Consider the following 20,934-nt stretch of genomic DNA (forward strand, 5'->3'; position numbering starts at 1 on the left):
AGGAAACTGAGGCTCAGACAGATGAAACGAGCTGCCAATGTCACCCTATGTGGGGGAAGCAGGAAGGGACCCTGTAACCAGGCTCCAGAGCCCACTGTGTGGCTGTGTTCCCAGCACGTGACAAAGACCAGCACTCGGGCCTGGACATCAGGAGAGGCAGGGATGGGCTGCAGCAGAGCCCACAGGGAGTGCTGCTCAGCAGTGGGCAGCGTGGCTCCTCATTCTCAGTAATCCACAGGGTTTCATGAGAAATCTCCAGATTTGTAAATGTTGGCAGATAACTTATTTTGTTTTTACTTAGGCCAAACTAAGCCCATCAGCAGCCCCATCCAGCTTATGGCTTCTCAAGCTGTCTCAGGGCCTTGTCCACCCATGGATGGGGAGCAAGGACGGCCACCAATTGAGCCTGGGAGGTACTATGTGATCTGCAGTGGCCTGAGGCATGAAGGAGCTGAGCTTCAGTGCTTTGGGATGTGGAGCCCCAAGCTCACATCTGCCTCTGACCTAGCTGAGTTTAGGGCTCCCAGATGGGTTCCTCGCTCTAGCCGCCCCAAGCCATAGGAGTGCGTGCCCAACACAGCCCCTGGGCAGGAGGGAAGAACTGAGCCCACTGGTGTAAGGCAGTGCCTCTCCCAGCCAATCATTCCAGTCACCCAGGCCCCAGGCAGTCAGGCAGGTGATGCCGAAGACTGCACTCAGGACTGTAACCCTCTGGGCTGACTGAAGGATGGGCAGAGAGGATGGCCCTGGGCGAGTGGGCCTACTGATACATTGTTTGCTGGCTAGGCCAGGCTGGGAGGAGCTTGTAGGCCAGGAGAGGGATGAGATTTGAACTTGGGGCAAGCAGGGAAGGAAAGGGTTGAAGTTGGGGTCTCATTAGGGCCAAGGAGGGCTCAGCTTTTGGGCATCAGCTATCAGGGTTTTGGACAAGAGCTGGCACTTCCAGGGCTGAGAGATACCTCCCTAAAATTCTCAGGTTTGGGCATTCAACCATTCCAAAGGGGAACCCCTCATGCTTTGCCTTGTTGGAAAACAGTAATAATTATATTGAGTGGTGGTGATGGTGGTAGTGATGATGATGGTGATGGTGGTGTTGATGATGGTGATTGTGGTGATGATGGTGGTGATGGTGATGATGATGGTGGTGATGGTGGTGATTGATGGTGGTGATGGTGATGATGATGGTGGTGATGATGATGGTGATGGTGATGATGGTGGTGATGATGGTGGTAACGGTGGTGATGATGATGATGGTGGTAATGGTGGTGATGATGATGGTGGTAATGGTGGTGGTGATTGTGGTGATTGATGGTGGTGATGGTGGTGATGATGGTGATGATGATTGTGGTGATTGATGGTGGTGATGGTGGTGGTGATGGTGGTGGTGATGATGGTGGTAATGGTGGTGATGATGATGGTGGTGGTGATAGTGCTGGTAATGATGACGGTAATGATGATGGTTATGGTGGTAATGGTGATGATGATGGTGGTGATTGTGGTGATTAATGGTGGTGATGGTGGTGGTGATGATGATGATAATGGTGGTGGTGACAGTGGTGATGATGATGGTGGTGATGATGCTGATGATGGTGGTGGTGATGATGGTGGCGGTGCTGGTGATGAACATAGCATAGGGTGCATATCGTGATGACTATATACCCAGCACTGTGCTAGTGCTTTGCACGTATTCACTCATATAAGCTGCACAACAACCCAGTAGGTGGGTTGTTGGCTCTGTTTTACAGAAGCATACCTGAGGCACAGAGAGATCATGAGACCTGCCCAAGGCTGCACAGTGTGGGTGGTAACCTAGCTTCAGAGCAGGCATTTGCTCCAGAGCCATGTCTTGGCCTCCCCACCATACCCAGCACATCCCTTGGGGCCCAGGGTCTGTCCCCCGCCCTGTGGGCTCCCTGCCTGGACTCCCACCCCTATCAGGGTGATGCTCTCCAGGGCTGCCCAGCCTGACCTCGTGAAGGTCGCCTCACTCAGGCAGCTCCCGCAAGACAGATGTGGCTCTTTTTCCCTCCTTCTCCTGATTAATTGCCTCATTCAATTCCGACTCTATTGCAGTTAAACATTAATTCAGTAGGACTTAATAACATGAATTCATTTACGAAGCAGCCTGGGCTGAAACGGTGAGCTGTTTGGTTAATTATAGGCTCCGTGCGCTTGCTGGCAAACACCCTCCCCCATCCTCCACATCGAATCACTCAGCTCTCACCCGTAGTACTGTCGGAGAACGCTGGAAGAGATGTGAAACCCAGCCTGGGATGGAGGGGACCAGGCCTGGGGGTGTGCCCTGAGGGACAGGTGTGCCACACACGAGGCTGGACCTCCCTCCCCTGATAGTTTGATGGGACTGTGCTCAGTGACTAATTGAGCATGAAGAGGCCCGATCGGGGGTCCCTGGTATCTCCTGGCCCCTCAGCTATGTTGGTATCAGCTGCAGGGTCAGAGGGGTTGTTGCCCCCAATAGCCCTCCTCCTCCAGGACCCCCTCCCCACAGGCCACAACCCCCTGGTTCCCACCCTCCTCTCCTGGCACAGAGACCGTCCTGAAGTGCCAGTCACGCGGCTCCAACAGCAAAGCTCAGTCCAGACTTCCTGTGCCATGAAGCTTTGTGTGTCCTGGCATGTTCTGGCCGCTCACCTTCCCAGCCTCATCTCCCGCTCTCCCCTTGTCGCCTTCCTGCTCTGCCTCCCGAGATTCAGCCACCCGGCTAGAGGCTGAGGGGCGGTCTGGCCTCTGACCGTGGGTACAGGGCCAGGAGGCGGCCCACAGCCCCTTCTGCCATTTATGGAGGGACACTAACCCCGGAGGCCTCGGGCCAGCCTTGCGGGCTGCAGTGCAAGGTTGGGGGGCGAAGGGTCCCTGGGGGTGCTGGAACAGGAAGGCTGTCGGCCTCAGGAAGACCCCCTCAAGTGCCCATCCCCAGCTGCAGTGAATGGCTGAGGAAGCATGAGGCAGGTCGGCAGTGAACCCGTCCTCGAAGAGCCACACCCCCACCCTAGGGCGGCAGGGTGTGTGGGTGGGGGGGTCCCATCGCCTGAGTGCATCTGGTTGAGGACACCCCAGAAGCAGCCCGTGTCTGACTGGGGTCCGCCCCCTCCTCTGCGTCCTGGGGAGGTTTATTCTCAGCAGTGTGATCCACTTGGCACAAATGTGTCACCGTCGCAGTTGCTGGGAAGGGCTGCTTTCTCCTGTATGTTCTTTTCAGGCGGAGATCGCTGTGGTTTCTAGAGCAGTCTTTCTTTTTAAAGCTCCGCTTGCTGGAAATGGAAAACAAAGACTCGTTTACACGAGCATCACCATCTTCCCTTAACCAGCTGCGCTCACACGTGGAGTGGTTTCTACTGGGGTGTCTACAGGGGCGGAGGGGTCAGGTGCAGGGTGGCCCCCACCACAGAAGGCAGCACCTGGGGCCACAGGCCTGTCCTGACCACTTGTCTTCCCCAGGGTCCCAGCCCGCACTGCCCCTCGCCCTCCCCGCGTCCCCTTCCATCTCCCACACTCCCGCCTTCTCACCCCTCGGTATGGCCCCGGCACCGGCCTGCGCTGACTCACCCCCTCTCTCTCTCCCCCTCCCCTCTGCAGTGCGACAGCGAGAGTGACGCGGATGACAAGGTAAGCCCTCCCTGCTTCCCTGCCCCCTCCTGCTGACCTTGACCCAGCAAGGCAGGCCCTGGGGAGCAGGCAGAAAGGCGGTGGTTCTCCTGTGGGGTGTGCAGGGACCATGTGCCCTCCCCAGGTGGTGGAGGCTCGGCCTCACCTGGCTGAGGCCCAGATGCGCTGCCTGGCCTCCCTGGGACCACAGGACTGGACCCCAGCTCCCAGCCCTGTCAGCACCCATCTTGGTCCAGGGTTCCCTGGGATGAGGGCACCGAGGGCAGGGCGGGAGCCGTGCTCCGTTGAGGGCAAACGCAGCCCCCAGCATTTCCAGGCTGGGGGCCATTAACATCACCCCAAAACAGAGACTTCTGCTAACAGCAGCAGTGACTAGCTAACTCCGGGTTTAGGCAGCAGGCATGGTAGCACAGGAGTAACCCAGGGGCCTTCCTGCCGTGTGGGCTTCCTCTGCCCTCCTATCCGCGGCTCCTGCCTTGGCCCTTGGGGTTCGGGAGTCCTTGGTTCTGGTCGTCTTCTGGGCCGCTCATGTGCCGGGGGTGGGTCGGGGGAGGCCACCCAGAGCTCCCGGCCCAGCAGCTGTGTGTGGGGCACCTACTGCGTGTCCAGTGGGTGCAAGTGCCCGGGCACTCATTTGTCTGCTTGTCCCGAAGCCCTGTGGGGTAGATATTGTTGCTTCCTGCCCTAGACACAAGAGAGGGTAAGGAACCTGCCTGAGGTCACACAGCTGGGACCCAGCCGGCAGGGTGCGGGGTCCTCAGTGAACAAGCAAGCAGTCCACCTGAAGAGTCTCAGGTGGTGAGGCTGGCAGGAGATGGTGGCACCAGTGTGCTGCACAAGTGTCCAGGCAGTGGGGACAATGACACGAGAGACTTCGTGGGAGGCGGACACATGGGCCAGCTGGACACTGACTGGTGTCTAGGCAGACTTTTGTGAAGTGGAGTGCAGCTCTGTCGGGAGGTCTGTGCGGTGTCTGGTTCTCGGTTTCCACTTCCCTGGTGGGTCCTGGCCTGCCTGCGTCGGCAGGAGCTGTGAACGGACGACGGCCAGCCCCTCTGGTGTGGGCTTCATGCTCGAGCGCAGCCCAGCTGACAAATACACGAGCAAGTGTGGGAAGGAGTCGAAGGCCGCCTGGCGGGGCGAGCTGGGTCAGGGCGGCCTGCAGAGGATGCCTGGAGTCCGGGTGAGCAGCCTCCCGGCAGCGCACTGGTCTGGGCCGGGCAAGCGGCCAGGAGCAAGTGTTTTATCCCAGGAGCCAGGGGCGGGGGGAGGAGGGGACCGGGGTCACGTGGTGGATGGAGGAGGAGCAGGTGTGGACAGGTGAGGTCTGAGGACGTGCCGTCCACAGTGAGTTGGCCCAGAAGCCCTGTGAGGGGTTGTTGCCATGCTCTGGACTGTCCAGGGAAGGTGGCCAGAGGGCAGGGCGACTGGGAGGTGTCTGTGGGCCCGGGTGCCCTCCCCTCAGCCATCCCACACATGGACAGGGCATCAGGGACTGAGGGATGTGCTGGGCACTGGGTCAGCTGCCATGTTTCCACAGACACCGTCACTCCTGGGGTCTTTAATGAATCAGATCACAGCACCTGGGGAACGCCCACTGCCTTCAGCACCTTCTTTCATTTAAAACCAGTTTGTAGGAAACGCTCTCTGAAGCCAAGGGCTGCTCTGAGGGAGGGTGTGGGAACGGGGCTTCTGAGGCCCTGAGCTGCTGACTGCTCCGTCCAGGGCCCCTGTGGCCTGGCCCCTCCGTCAGTGCTGGTCCTGGCGTGTTTCTCCCTCCACCCCTGGGCCCACCCCTCCTCTAGGAGCAGGGACCCTGGGAATGGAGACCAGGGGGGTTGGAAGGGCCCAGCTCCACACAGCAGATCTGACCACGCACACTGAGAATGAGCAGTCACTGCTGCACACGGCCATCAATATCGGGCACTGAGGCCGGCGGGCTGTGACCAAGGGCTGGTGGGAGGCTGTGGCTTTGGCCTCCTCCACACTCCTGTCTGCCCAGGAGCTGTGGGCAGTCCTGAGCTTTACTTGAGGGCCTGCCTGGCCCGGCCTGGCTGAGGAATGTTGGGGAGAGCTGGTGTCATCAGCAGGGGGCCGGGGGAAAGTTCACTCTGCACTGGTCTGGGGTGGGGTCTGGAACTTGTGGTTCTTGTCTTTCTGGAGATTCCCTGTGCAGCCTGAAGTGGTTTCAGGAAGGCCAGGGTCTGAGTTCTGGAACCTTCTGCTGGGAGAAACTGGCTGGGTTCTGTGTGGGGCTGACTTCTCTGCTGGGCTGGGCACTTGGCCCAAACCCTTCTGGAACTTCCACTGGGGCCTGGGTGGCTGAGGGCACTGGGGAGGAAGGGCAGATGCTGGCCAAGGGCAGAGCCCAGTCTTCCCCACTGCAATGGGGTCCCAGCCATGGCCAAAGTGCCAGGCCGTGTGGACCACACAGGTGATGCAGGGTAGCCTGTCCAAGGGTGTGACAGCCCCTGGCTCCATCACTGGGCAGGCCTTGGTGGGCCTGACTTTCCTGGGCTACAGAGCTCTGAGTGAGTTAGCACAGAGCACAACCCCGTCTGCTGCTGTTTGTGGGGTGGGGGTCCCCTGAAGTGGGCAGGGCTGGGCCCTGCTTCAGAAAGCCCGCTGGCTGGTGAGCCGGGAGAAGGTGAAGGTTCCCCCCTAGTCACCCATGTTGCCTTCTCTGTGAGCACATGGGGCTTCTGTGACACTGGGGTGTGTCTCTGGGCAGCGTGAGATGGAGGCCAGAGGCCAGGGCTGAGATTCCAAGCAGCTGACCACAGTGCAGCTCAGCCCAGGTGGAAGGAGGGGTGGCTGGGCTGAGCCCAAGAGCTGCCTGATTGCTGGGAGGTCTCGGGGCTTCCTGGAACAGCCACCGGGGAGAGGGGCTCCCCTCTTGGGCCCCAAGGCAGCTCACCAGCCAGCAGGGGCGCATCATGTGATTTCTGCCCCTGGTGCACATGCTGCCTGTCTACCACAGGGCCCCGTATCAGTTAGGAGCTGTATTTGGCTGCTGTAACGGAAACTGGCCTCAATGTGGCTTAATAAAGGAGTTTGTATTTCTCACCTAAAGCCCAGATGTGGGCCTTCCAGGCTGGCATGGCCTGTCCATGGCCATCAGGCTCTGCTGTCTTTCTGCTTGGCCATTCTTGGCATGTGTCTTCCTTCCTCACAGTCACCTCTGAATCCAGAGAGGCAGCTGTAGCACCAGCCATCTCATCTGCATTCCTCCTTCCCACACCATTGATCATACAGAATGACTGACCGTACATATCACTGCAAGAAGTTAAAATTTTGTTCCAAGTGCAATGGGGAGCCACCATCCTGGGAGGTTCCTGCCCCACAGCCTTGCACTGGCAGTGCTCCCTGGGGACACTGATTATGCACTGTGGATATCTCCCATGGTCCACAACTCTTCGTCTCCTCCATGGCAGGGCACCTGGTGACTCGAGGCTGGTTGCTTCCGAGTTGGGGTGGTGGAGGCCAAGTGTCTCTGCAGTGTTTCCAGGATGCCAAAGTCCTGACTTGTGAGCACAGGCAGGAGGCAAAACAACGTCCATTTACAGCAGTGCCCTCGCCTCTCCTGGAGCCTGGCCATGAACCAGTACTTAGAATAGGGGTGCCTCCCAGACTACACAAAGTCAGAGCAAGCTTGACTTGCCACATTCTTGGTGCACATTCTGACCGAAGCAGCTGGTCAGAAGCCACCTGGGCTGCTCTGGGAGGGCAGGCCAGGGAAGGACGGGACGGTGGGAAGCCCCAAGCTCCAGCTCTTCTGGCCAGTTTGCTCCTCATGAACCTGCCAGCATCTGAGGTCAGACGCGCCTGAGCCTCCAGGGAACCACTGCTGACCCCACCACACTGTCCCCGGGGCTCCTGCCAGCCCACCCACCCCTGGCCTGCCGGCCTTGGGCTCTGCCTCTGGCTCAAGGCACAGACGCACTGAGGACACTGTGCCTCCCAGACACCGACAGACAGTCGAGACCAGTGAAGCCGCTCTCCAGCCAGCCCAGCCCCAGGAGGCTGACATGCAGACAGACAGACAGACAGACAGACAGGAAAACCCCTCCATCACCCCCCCACACTTTCTGAGGGACCAGGCCCTGTCCCAGGGGCAGCCCACACCCAGTTCTGCCCAGCCTCCCCCAAAACACTCCCCCTGCCTCATAACCCCCCCGACGTGCTCCCCCCTCCCCCGCCTCCCCAGCCCTGCTCTGGTCCCTCGGCTGCTGGCGGGCAAGGCGGCCTGTGCTGCCAGGATGCTGGGGAGCTGGGCGGCCAGATGGCTGTGGTTGGTGTCTAACTGCTTTTTTATTGGAAAAATATGGGGTGAAAAATTGTGCAGGGCTCATTAGGCAGCCTGCTGGCCCCGACTGGCGGCCGTCTGGCTGAGTGGCCCAGCGAGGTGGCTGGCTGGCCAGCACTCCCCTCCACTGCCCGTGGCCGCAGCCCTCTCTCGAGGGATGTCTGTCTGTCTGTCTGTCTGGCCTGTCTGCCAGGCTCACCTCCCCCACCCCACTTTGCCAGGATGTGCTCCCAGCGCTGGGCTGCAGGAGCAGGGGTGGACCAGGATGGGGCTGCCAGGCAGCCAGGCCAGAGGGGTGGGGGGTCCTCTGTGGGGGTCCCCACAGCACAGGGCAAGACCACCACAGCCAGCCCTCCACTCTCCAAGCCTCGGTTTCCTCTTTGCTAAATGTTGAGAACCAGGGATCATGTTGGTGCCTGTGGCCTGGCGCGGAGGCAAGGATTCCAGGGGCCCATGCAAGCACCTGGCCCCAGGAAGCCCTCTGGCAGCTGTTGAGCTGAGCCGAGCGGGTACCCCCTCCTTCAAGGCCTCCCTGGCCCCCTCCCCAGCACACCCTCTTCCAAGGCCCCAGGTCAGCCTTGCCCTTTCTGGGCTTCAATCTACAGTGAGTGCAGACTTACTGACTGGGAGCCTCTCTGATCCTCCATCTTCTCATCTCTCAAATGAGGTCCACCTCTTGGACCCACCTCTTAGGTCCCTGTGAATGACAAGGAAAGGGCGTGACAGACAGACAGACAGCAGCTCGGAGCAGCACCCTGCCTGCAGCCTGCTGCCCGTCCCAGGGTCCCCGTGTGCCTCACCCAGCCCCACTCCTGGGAGCACCTTCCCGGGGGTTGCAGGCGGCTCACTCGTCCTCCTGTCTCCCCACCATGGGGCCCCCTCCCCAGCCAGTGGCTGTGGAGACAGAGGTGCAGGGAGCTGGAGCCTCGATGGCACAGGACGTGCCTGCACACGGTGACCTCCCAGGGCTCCTCACAAGGGTGCTCTGCCCTGTGTGCTCTGCCCTGGGGCTGCTCCGCCTGGAGTATGTCTTCCCACAGGTCTGCCCAAGGCAGGGCCTTGGAAAGTTTGCCCACCAAGGGTCCTGGACAGGCACAGAGGTCCCAGCAAAGACCGTGTTTGGATGACTAAAACATTGCCAGCCCGCCCGGGCCAGCACAGTTTAGCCCCTGGTAACCCTCTGATGTGGCTGCAGCCCCATTCTCAGCGAGGAACCTGAGAGACAGAAAGGTTCAGTGGCATGCCCGAGGTCCCCCAGAGTGAGGCTCTGCCAGGCCTGGAGTCCCCAGAGAGGTCAGGCACTCTCAGGCCACTGCAGCCAGTCCCAGTGGGCGACGCAGAGCTGGGGGTGGTGTTATGTCCGACAACTGCTGAAACAAATTGCCACAAACTCGGCAGCCTCAAACAGCTCAAGTTTATAGTTCAGGAGATTAGAAGTCCACAATGGGTCTCGCTAGGCCAAAATCAAGGTCCCAGCAGGTCTGCTTCCTTCTGGAGGCTCCAGGGAGAACGTGGCTCCTTGCCTTTCCCGCTTCTGTGGGCTGCCTGGGCTTGTGGCCTCTTCCTCGTATTGCTCTGACTCTGCGTCTGTGGCCGTGTCTCCTCTCACTCTGATCCCCCTGCCTCCCTCTTATAAGGACCCTTGTAACCATAGTGGGGCCACCCAGGCCTATCAGCATAAGCTCCTCATTGCAAGATCCTTCATCACACCTACAAAGTCCCTCTGGCTCCATAAGGTGACACTCACAGGTCCTGAGGTTTAGAATGTGGACGTCTTTGGAGGCTGTCATTCTCCTACCACAGGTGGGGACAGTGCCCAGGTCTCCAGCCTCAGGACAGCGTGTACAGTGTTTTCTAAGACCAGGGGTCCAGAAGAAGCAGGTTGGGGTAAGAGAGGTGAGGAAGGCCAGAGTGCAAGTGACAAAAACTCAACTCACAGTAGCCTGAGTGAATATGGAAATTGGCTGGGAGGAGAGAATGGGTTTCCCTTGTGCCATCAGGGAACTGGCTGGAAAGAGCTGTTGGGGGCAGACAGAGATGCCCCCGGGCGCAGGGAATGGGGGTGCGCACGGACCCCAGGCGCCCATTCACAAGTTCTGCATAGCTCGAGGCCCAGCCCAGCAGAGGTGATGGGGGTGCCTGCTGGGCCTGCTGGGCTCAGCAGGAAGCTAAGGTGCAGAGAGTCACTTCCCGCCAGGGGCACTCAGCACCTGAGTGCTGTGAACCTGCACCTTTCCAGCTGAATGGAAATGCTGAGGCTGAGGAGAAGGGGGAGGCAGGCAGAGGAGGCTGGAAGACCTCCCTGGTGGGAACCCTCTGCCCCTCCCTCCTTCCCTTCACCTGGCCTGGCCCCTACCGCACTCTGGCCTTCCCAGAACTAGCTAAGCAGGATGTGGGGGCGCCTACACCCCCAGGACAGCTCCCACGTCGACCCCCCACGCCGTCTCCCCAGGGCTCCCTGGGGCTGTAGCTGGCTGCCTGGGTGCTTAGAGGGAGGCTGTCCTCTGGCCCTTGGGCAGGCCCTACCCCCCTGTCCTGGAGAGGTCGTAGTCCCTTCGGACCCCACCTGGCCTGCTAGCCTCAGAGGAGGCCCCACTGGGCTAGGGGGCACCAGGGGCTGGGTGGAGGCTTGCAGGATGCGTGGTCCTTACCTTGGGGCACGTAGGGGGCAGGTGGGAACCATGGGATCTCCCAGGGCGCAGACGGAGGCTGAGCACACAAAACAGTCAGAGCTTCCGCACAGCACAAGTATAGTGGACGGGGCAGGGGTTAGGGCGGCTGGGACACCCACCCCGGTCCCCCCAGACCAGCCGCCTCCCACGACATGCCCTGGCCCTGCCACAGCGGAGAGCTGGATTAGAGTCACCGCAGGGCTCTGCCGCTTTGGTCCCCAGCCAGACCAGAGGGCATGTCCCTACTCTGCCCCGCCCCACCCGCCTTGGGACCTGCAGACCCCAGCTCCCGAGAGAGGAAGGGCTTTGCAGCTGTGCTGGCTGAAAAGACCCAGGCCTGCCTCCTGCCTCTACCACTCAGCTGATGTCAGGGGACCAGGAGCTACACTTGCACGCTCCCACACACGCGTTCCTGGGCACTCACGCCCATACCCCTTCCCGATACACAGAGCTCATGGCTTCAGCTCCAGACACCGACTGAGGACACACTACCCTCAGGGATGCCTGCTTCATGCCTCACTGGACTCAAGCACCACACAAGGGCAGTGGGCAGGGCCGGGCGCCCTCTGCAGGGTCCTTCCTGCCTCTCGTGGCGTCGGGCTTCCTTAGCTGGGGGCCGGATGGCTACCGTCTCCACCTCCCCCGGGTCTGTGTCTTCTCTGTGCAGAAGGACACAGTTGTAGGACTCGGGGCCCACCCTAGCCCAGACTGTGCTGACCTCAACATCCTCATCTTTCATCACAGCTGGAAAGACCCTAATTCCAAATACGATCACATCCTGAGGTTTGGGGTGTGCTTACCTCTGGGGGCCACATTCAGCCACTGCGAGCTGCCCTGTCATCCTGCTCGCAGCCACCTCGTGGACAGCACAAGCCACAGAGGTCTGTTGTGGCCGCAGCGCCAAGGACAGCAGAGGGCCGAGGGCCTCCGGCACCAGGGGCAGCGGCCTTAGAAGCCTCTCTTAGCCCATCCGACGCTCCCTCCTCCGAGGCTTCCCAAAGGGTCTTCTCAGGTGCATGAAACCCCACGTCTTTGGCCCAGTCTGCATTTCCCGCTCACAGCTGCTTTGCACTGAATGTGCATTTTCTGGTCGGTAAGGAGGCCAGGCAGCCTGGAGCCGCGTCTGAGTTCACCCGTGGTCAGCCCGTTAGTGAGCATCTGTACATTTTTCTGGCTTTTGCTTCTTTCCCAATACTGGACCCTGATGATGGATACGTCCACTTAGTGAGGACCCTTTCCCCCATGCCCTCCCCTCAGCTGAGCCTGCCAACCTGGCTGGGAGGGTCTGGGCTCCAGTCCACACCCATGGGGTCACTCTGGGTGAGGCCACTCTCGAAGCGCAGCAAGGACTGACCAAGGCCAGCAGGCCAGGCCCATGCTGGACGGGATGGGTGGGAACTCCTTGCCCCCTCCCCACACAACCCCCCAGCCACACTGGCCTCCTCGCATGCATGGGGTGTTGTCTCCGCAGATGTCCTTGTCACACGGCCCACGGGCCTTCTTCATCTGCAGCCTCTGCATCCGCTTGTCCCCTACAAAGGCAGCCATGGGGAGTGAGCCAGCTGTCACCACCACAGCCCAGCAGAGGGGTGCCCATTGATTGGCGCTGCTGAATGGCAGTGGGGTGAGCACTCCCAGTGCCCCCCAGTTGAGGGTGGAGCCCGCTCGTGGGCCCTGTGATGACACCTCCCCCTTGCTCCGCGTGACAACAGCAGTTGTAAGACTGGTTGTTGAACCGTGAGCTCTGAGTCGCTGTGCCCCTGACCACCGTCATGCGGGCCCTGAGTGCGTTACGTGGGTTCGACCTGTCTGACATCGCGCCCCGTGCTTTCTGACGGCTCCCTTTATTTCTCTTGGTAATCTATTCCCACTTTTTCCTCTAGATTTCTCACCTCACTAGATCTTTCCTGTCACAGCCCCTTACAGGAAGACGGGCTCCTCCAAGTTCTGAGGCAGTGGCGGGAGAGGCCCCGAGAGAGGAGATGAGGACTTGTTCTGGACCCGGGTGACAAGGCCAGGCTGGGGCTGGCAAATCTTAGCTGCTCCTGGGGCCGGGAGCTGGCCCAGCCACTCAGTTCCCGCCCACTCTCCCCCCACCACCATTGGCTCCTGGGCCCTCTCACTGCGGGGGGTGGGGTCTCCGGGCAGCCGGGGAGAGACTGGGTGCAGCCTGGCTGCTAGACACTAGCCTCTGCCTCCGCCCCATCCATGGGCGGCATGGCGATCCAGCACACCTCCCGGGCCCTGGCGACTCAGTAGCCCAGTCTGTGCAGAGTGCCTGACACGATGCACCAGAGTCACCACCCCACGGAGCTCCCAGCTCCATAACCAGCTGCTGGCGACATCGCCAATGCCCCCCTCTCAGGAGCGGCCCTCCACTCACCTTTCATCCCCACACCTGCGTGTCACAGCAGCTCCTTGGTCCCCGGCCCTGGGGTGGGTCCTACAGAGGGGTCTTGAAGACGTTACCATCCCTCTCCTCCTTAAACACCCCACCCCAACACACACCTCTTCCTGTTGCTCAACACAAATGCCCAGGCTCCCTCACAGCCCCCGAGGCCCTGTGCCCCCACCCCACCTCCCTGGATGGCCCTGCCAGGTTGTTCCTGTTTCAGGGCCTTTGCACTGGCTGTTAGCCGTCCCAGAGGGCTCTTCCCCAGAGTTCCCTCAGCTTGGTCCTCGTCTTCCAGGTCTCAGCTCAAATGCCCCTCATGGGGAGACTCCCCCAGCTGCCATTCAGAAAGCACATTGTCACTGTTCCTCACATCGCCCTTACTGTTCTGTCCTCCCCGTCCGCACTGGTCTTGACTCTCTCCCTGTGTATTGCTTGTCACCCCCATTAGGCGTGCACTTGGCTCAGGCCTGCTGATGGGGGCAGGTGGGCAGCTCTATGCAGCCCAAGGACTTGTTCTTCTGCATCCTGTCCCCTCACTGGGGGCCTGGATGTGAGTGGAAGTAGAATGTGGCGACTATGACAAGTTATCCCAAGCTTGGTGGCTGAATACTACACATTTATTATCTCTCAGTCTGGAGGTCACAGGAGTCTCCCTGTGGGAGTCAAGGTGATCATTCCCCATCTCGGGGTCAGCTCGTGACCAACCACTTTGCCATGTAGGGTAACTATTTGCAGATTTCTGGGTTAGGGCTCCTTTGCTGCTGACCACAGAGAGGTAGATCCGGACATCCTGCTGCACAAACGTCTTTCCCCTTCGCTGCTAGAGGCCCTGGAGTCGGGGCCGAGTACAAGACCCAGCTAGGGCATGATGCAGCAGGCACGGGGGCACCCAGGCCCGAAGACAGGATTGGGGGCATGAAGTTTATGGGGGATAAAGGGAATACATGTAATCGGTATATAATTCAAACAGAACAAAAGGGCTTAAAAGCCCCACCTAGGGCTTTTAAGCACCGTTGGCCATTTCTTCTGTACACTGGAGATTTCCCGTGGGTTTTCCAAGTGCATGTGTTCGCCTATGTTTTGTCACCTTTTGAAAAGGAAACGCTGGACCAGCACATACAGTTCTGGAGCTGGTTCCTACGGTCCATTTGAATGGCTGTGGGCTTTCCCACTGAAAGGACCCGCCACTGATCTCCCCGCCTAGGGCAGGTCTATGCAGGCCCTGAACCTGGGGTCTAAGCTAAGGGTCCCCGGATGCTCCACCAGAACTGACCTCCAGGTGCTCCCAGCCCCACAGCAGCTTAGAGGCGGGGCTCTCAAACTGCTGCCCAGCGCCGCTCGGCCCTTTCCTCGCGTGGACTTCTTCACAGCACGTTTCATGATTGGGAGTCGTGCTGCTGGCGGTGTGGTGTTCGGCCTGTGCGCTCTGAAATGGAAGGTGCCAGCCTCGTGCGCGTGGGTAGGTGTCGGGCATATACTCGGCCTTCTCAAGGGGCGGTTATTCCCCTGGGATCTGAATTCAGTTGTGGCCCACGGAGTGGCCAGGGGACTCCTGAGCGATGGTCAGGGTTGGCGGGTGCTGGGCAGTTTGAAATTACAGTAACTGCTTGGACCCCTTCTCCCACCTTGCGTCCCCGTTTCGCAAATGGTGAAACCGAGGGCAGGGCTTACATTGGACGTTGTGGGGAGTCTGTTGTCCTTCTTCTAAGACCCAATTCCTCGACCTCGCCGCTGTGTGACTCAGTTTCCCCTTCTGTAAACTGGGCGGAAGATCCATCCATATTCGTTGCTGTGACCATCGGAGGAGTCAGTCCGTAAAGCGTTCCGTACAGCTGGCATCGCGCACCCTGACCTTGAGGCGGGGATGGGACGGTGATCGCTCGAACCCAAGCCGGCAGCCCTGCGCGGGCAGATCCGCGCCTCGGGGCTGGATTAGTCGGGCCTGCCCGCGCCCCGCCCCCGCCCCGCCCCGCCGCTCTCGCTTGCCGCTTTCTGCGCGCCCGCCAGCAGTGCGCCCGCCGCCGCCGCCGCCGCTCTCTCTGGGCCCTGCGCCGCGCCAGACGGTGTCCGGGAGCCAGAGCGCACCGAAAGCCGCCCAGAGCGCGCCGACTCGGCGCGGTGGACAGATGTGGCCCGTGCGCGCCCCCGGCCGGGGCTCCGGCTAGGCAGGGCGCGCCGGGAGAGAGGCCACCTCGACGGGCCGAGGCTGGCGGGGGCCCGTGCTCCGCTGCCCGCGTCCATGCCGCCCGGCTTCGGCTTCGGCTTCGGCTTCGGTTCCGGCCCGAGGACTAGCGGCGATCGCCTGCAGAGCGCGCCAGACCCGGGGTGCCCGCGCGGTGAGTGCGCGCTAGTGGCTCCGGGGAGGGACTTGGGACTTGGGGGGTCGGGGTTAAGAGAGCAGCCGCCTCCCACCAGAGGAGCGGGAAGCAGGAAAGGCCCCCGGTGATCTGCTCACTCCGTCTCTCTCGGGAGCCGGGCGCGCGGAGACCCCTCGTACCTCCGACTGCGCCCCCCGGGTGCACGAGGCGGTAGACCAGCGCGGGTGCCGCCCCCGCAGAGAGTACCGAGCCTCCGCTAGGGCGCTGGGGGGCCCGCGGCTGGGGCGGGCCCGGGCGTCGTGGGGGGCGCGCGTCTTTGTCTGCGTCCCGGCGCGGGCTCGGCCACCCGGGCTCCTGGCGGCCGCCTCGCTCACCTGCCCGGAGTTGGAGCTCTTTGTCTGGGGCGGGGCGCGGTCGACGGAGGTTGTGCCGCGTGTCTGAGCCAAGGCTGCCCTGCAGGTCGGGTCCTCGCAGACAAAGCGCGCTGTGATCTCTGCCCTCGGCCGGGATTGCCCACCTCTGAGGAGTGAGTGCTGGCTCGGACACTCTCCCTACAGAGCATCCTCCTTCCACCGGGACCCTGAACCTGCAGCCCGGGGACCTCCAACCTGTACTTTGTCCTGAAGTGACCCTTTCCTTCCACCCCCCACACAGGCTCAGCGCCAGGACTAGAGGATGTGACAGCCAGCTCCGCCTGGGTCAGGTCCCAGTATATAATCCTTGGGAAGTTATTAGCACAGGTCTGGTGGTGGTTCTGGGGCTGCCCACCCACCTTGAGTCAGCCGGCCAGTTCCAGACTCCTTGTCTTGGAAGAGAAAGAACAGGGGGCCGGTCCCACCGGGGATGGCTTTGTACCTGTGCTGGAAGGGGGCGGGAACCTGGGCCCAGGCCCCCAGAGGTCCTGGGAGGTAGGGGTGCCTGCGGGTGTTTGTTGAGGGCCTTCTCCAGTGGGCGTGGCTGTGCCTGGCCAGGTGTCCAGGTCCTCGCACTGCGGTGGAAGGCTGCCAGGTCCTTGCCTAAACCCCGGAGGTGACTTGGAACCCTCAGCTTCCCTGAGGAAACTTAAACTTGGGCACTGGGAGTGTGGGGATCAGATGGACGTGGAAGAGTGGCCTTCACACCTGCTGTCTGCCTTTGCCTTTGCCTTTGCCCTGCGGCATCCCGGGGGTGGGGAGGGGTAGGGAAGACACTCCCCGTGGCTGCTGCTCCCTGCCTTCTCCTCTCTCTTGACTTTCCCAGTGTCTGGGGCGCCACCTCCTGGCTCTGGGAGCCAGTGCTCCAGCCTTGGGCCTTGGGCTGAACCAGAACCGGCCTGGCTGGACCTCCCGCACAGGGCAGAGGCCCTGCAGCCTTAATTGAACTTGCTGCTCATCTGTGCCTCCCCAGGCTGGGACCGGGAGCAGTCCTGCCCCACAGGAACAAACTTGTTTTCTCAGTGACGCGTTTGCCACGTTCCCTTCCAGGCTGTATCAGAGGAGTGGGTTCCAGGGAGGGCTCATGGGGCGCCGCTGAGGCACTCTGTCCTGCCATGGAGTAGCTCTCCCCCTCCTGGTGGCCCAGCAGCCACGCACCTGGAGGGTAATGACAGCTTTGCAGCTGAGCCACTGAGCTCCTTCATTCCACCTGTTGAGGACACCCCCGGGACTGCTGGGGACCCTCGTAGGCTGCTTGTGTGGTTAGCAGCATCCCTGCGGGCCAGAGGGGCTGTCAGTGCCGCAGGTACTGAGGACCTTAAGGGGCAGCCTCAGGAGAGGGGAGCAGCCGCCCCTTCCTGGCTCATCTCGTGGGGCGGGTGCACTCACACCCTCTTCCCACTGGTGCAGGGCCTCAAGTGAACAGGGCTCAAACCTGTGCCAACTAGTAGGTGGCACCCTCAGACAGGGGTCTGGGGAGGTGAGGGGGTGGGGAACGCAGCTGAAGCCACTCAGTCAGGGCCAGGGGCCTCAGGTAAGCTTGGGGCCCAGACGGGCCAGCTGGTACAACACTTGCCAGGCTGGGGGCGGTGGGAAGGCACTGGGATATTTTCAGTCCCCAAGTGACCTGTTCTGATTTGGTTTTTAAAGATGCTCTTGGCTGTTAGATGGAGAATTAATTTGTGAGAGTGTTAACGAGACCAGGTAATGATGACAACAGCTGTTACCAGGGCACTGCTGTTGGACCTCAAATGGGGGTGACAACAGGACCCCGTCCTGGGGTCACGGTGAGGGTCCAGTCCTCTTAGGCCTGGGCTTCTTTGGGTGGGCTCTGGGAGGGTGGGAGCATAGGTGACCCAGTGCCTTCGCCCAAGGGTACAGGGCCCCGGGTGCAACTGGCCTCATGCCTAGAGGCAGGCTGTAGCTCCCAGCTGTGGGCGGAGCCTGGTGCAGAGCAAACTGGCGTGCGCTGTCCTCATCCCGGTCCGGAGGTGGGATCCTGGCCCTGAGGGGTGGGAGGGCAGGCGCCACTGACCACCCCCCATCCTGCCCCTGCGAACCCTCAGCTCAGATGGACCCCCATGGGGACTCCTCTGGGGTGAGGCGACAATCCAGGCTCTCTGACAGCTGCTCCTCACCGTGCAGAAAGCCTCAGAAACAAACACAGGAAGAGGTCACAGCCACAGCGTCCCTGCATGGGACGTGCCCCGGCCTCAGCCTCCCTGCTCCCCTGTGGGAGGACCCTCCATGTCCCACCACCCCTGCTCCGATGGGGGAGTAGCACCCCTGCACCCACCCTCCTCTCCAGGGCCCTCTTGCATCTGAGGCCAGCTGTGGGCCCCTCTGCAGCCGTGAGAGCCCTGGGCCGGCCTGGCTGCAGGCTGCCTCCCCTCCGGTGCAGGTCCGGGTCCAGCCTGGGGCTGTGTTTTCAGGCTGCATTTGGCACCTGCTTCCCTTTGCCACTTCCCAGGACATGATTAGGAAGGGTGACCCTACTCCAGCACAAGCGTTTTGTGGTACGTTCCTGGGTTCGCTCTCCACGTTTACAGCAGTGAGTCTGGAGTGACTCTGACCCTGGGAGCCACCTTCCAAGCAGAGCTGCCCTGGACTCTACTGGGCCTCATGTGTGCCCGACTGTCTGGGGTTCTTGTTTCTGTTCTGTCAACTTTTGGTCTGTTCTTGCCTCAGTCCCCATCTTACAGTCGGTTTTCCTGCACCATAATTTACATGCAGTAAAATACACCTTTTTAAGTGTACAATTTGATGTGTTTGGATAAATACATACCACTAAGTACCTACCACAGTCAGAGAGTGTTTTTGTCGTCCCATTTTGGGAGCGTCATGCTTTTTCTCTTTCATGCTTTTTTCTTTAAATGTTTTATTTATCATGGTGAAATTCACACAACAAAATTTAGGGACATTGAGGGACATTAAATACATTCATATTAACCATCACCACCATCCCTCTCCAGAACTTTTCATCTTCCCAAACTGAAACTCTGTCCTCAATAAACACTAACTCCCCAGTCCCCGGCCCCACCATCCTGCTTTCCATCTCCATGGATTTGACCACTTTCGGAACCTCATGTGAGTGGGATCACACAGCATTTGTCCTTTTGTGTCTAGTTTATTTTCCATAGCATAACGTCTTCAGGGTTCATCCACATCGCAGCACATGTCAGAATTTCCTCCCTTTTTAAGGCCGAATAATATTTCCCTGTGTGTATGGACCACATTTTGCTTATGCATCCATTCATGGACACGTGGGGTGCTTCCATGTTGTAGCTGTTGTGAATAATGCTGTCGTGAACACGGGTGGACAGGCGTCTGTCGTGAACACTGTTGGACAGGTATCTGCTGGAGGCTGTTTTCAGTTCTTTGGATACATGCCCTCAGTGGGACTGCTGCGTCGTATGGTAGTTCTCTGTCTCAGTTTTTGAGGAGCCTCCATACTGTTTTCCACAGCCACTGCACTGTTTTATTTTTACATTCCCACCAGTAAGGCACAAGGGTTCCAGTTTCTCCACACCCTCGCCAACCCAAGCTGTGTCCTGTCTTGTTTGACAGTGGCCATCCGCATGCTCTTTGGTACTCAGTCCCCATTCCCACCCCCAGCAACCGCTGCTTCCCGGCAGCCAGGACAGGGGCGTCTGTAGACACCGGCAGTAGAGAAGTGGTGCCCAGGGCTTGAGGAGATGCAGGGATTGGGGTTGACTGTCCTTACCAAGGCCCTGCACACACACGGGTGTCTTTCTGGGAGGGGAGCAGCTGAGTTGGGGCAGGGGACCATCAAAAACTGCCACGGTCCCTCCTGAAGCCAGTTTGTCCCCACTCGGAGTGGCCCTCTCCACTCTCAACTCAGTCAGTACATCACGGTGGCCATGGTCCCCAGACCTGTGACTTAGGCATTCTGAGGTGTGGCCAGTGGTGTCCTGCAGCCTGGGGCTAGGGGGCGGGGGCATCCCAGCTCTGCTCCCAGACCCTGCCGCCTCCAATGTCAGGCCCAGCAGAGCCCTCAGGTTCCTGGTGCTGGCTCTGCAGGGAGGCGCCCAGATTCCCAGGTCCTAGCTCCCCACCCAGCAGGGCCGTGCTGAGCCCTGCATTCCTGCTGAGTGGGGCACCCTTGGTTCCCTGGCCACAGGCTGAGTGACCTGTGTCTGAGTACTTACAGCTGGGCCTGGGTGTGGTCACTTTCCTACACAGGGGCACTGGGCACAAAAAGGTGTGTCCTGCCCCGCTGGGCGGCCATTGTATACACAGAACCTTCCCAGACCTGTCCCCTGGGTGCCAGGGGCAGGGAGCGAGGGCCAAGTTTGCCCCAACCTTGTAGGTCCCTCTGGTCTCTGACCGTCCCCTCTTTCTTCCAGGCGTCTGTGGGCTCCGAGAAGCTCTTTGCCCCGGCAGCTGATAAAGGTAAGTGGCCTGGGCTCCTGGCCTCTAGGAGTGGACAGGGCACACTCTTGAAGTCAGGGGACCCAAGTTAGGTCCTGTCGTGAGTGTCAGGAGCAGTGCCTGGGGCAGGAGTTGGGTGCTGGGATTTACTGAGGGATGGGACCCCCGCACCCCCACCCCGAGAAAACCACAAGAACAGGCAGCTCTGGAGCAGTGGTTCCCAAAGTGGGGTCCCTGCACCCCCTGGGGACTGTTAGGAATGTGTGTTCTGGGGCCCTCCCCAGGCTCATGGGGCCAGATGCCCTGGGGATGGCCAGCAGCTCACGGCTCGTGAAGCTGGGCCCCCGCCCCCCGCCCCCGGCCACCACTGCATGTGCGCGGCTGTTTGCATTGAAATGAAATGGACTGGACTCACTCTTTGGCCACACCCCAAGCCAGTGACCCTGAGTGCGACAGGCCCGTACCCGGCACTGCATTGTCCCAGAGAGCTCTTCTGGCCGCTGTGCTCTGAACAGGCATGCCCAGGGTTGGTCCCATCGAGGCCAGGAGAGGCCTTTGTGACCCATCCCGCCGGTTGTGGCTGTGGCCTGGGGGGTGTCACCCTGCTTGGGCCCACTCCCCCATGCACCTCAGTCTCCCGTCTGTAAAATGGGGCCATAATAGCCCCTGCAGTGGAATCACCATGGTCAGGAGGTGCAGGACACTGCCTGGAGAGTGGGCAGCCTGGGGTGGGGGGCTCACTGGAGGGATGGGGACTGAAGTGTTGGGGGGGCAGGCTCCACACTGCCTGTTTCCCCATCAGAAACCAGGC

At 60.5% G+C, this 20,934-nt stretch overlaps 1 protein-coding gene across 15 annotated transcripts in view; it reads left to right on the forward strand.

Annotated features, from left to right (window-relative positions):
• FBRSL1 (fibrosin like 1) overlaps positions 1-20,934 on the forward strand; it is an 82,077-nt gene that overhangs the window by 48,857 nt on the left and 12,286 nt on the right. For 13 of the 15 annotated variants that reach the window (XM_064481355.1, XM_064481360.1, XM_064481359.1 and 10 more), the window contains 2 exons: positions 3,598-3,627; positions 20,099-20,144. In XM_064481355.1, the coding sequence (XP_064337425.1) occupies positions 3,598-3,627; positions 20,099-20,144 (76 nt within the window). The remainder of the gene's footprint in view (positions 1-3,597; positions 3,628-20,098; positions 20,145-20,934) is intronic. The other 2 variants (XM_064481354.1, XM_064481363.1) reach the window with 1 other exon arrangement.

Source organism: Camelus dromedarius, chromosome 31 (genome assembly GCF_036321535.1).
Source record: "Camelus dromedarius isolate mCamDro1 chromosome 31, mCamDro1.pat, whole genome shotgun sequence".
Classification (NCBI taxonomy): Eukaryota; Metazoa; Chordata; class Mammalia; order Artiodactyla; family Camelidae; genus Camelus; species Camelus dromedarius.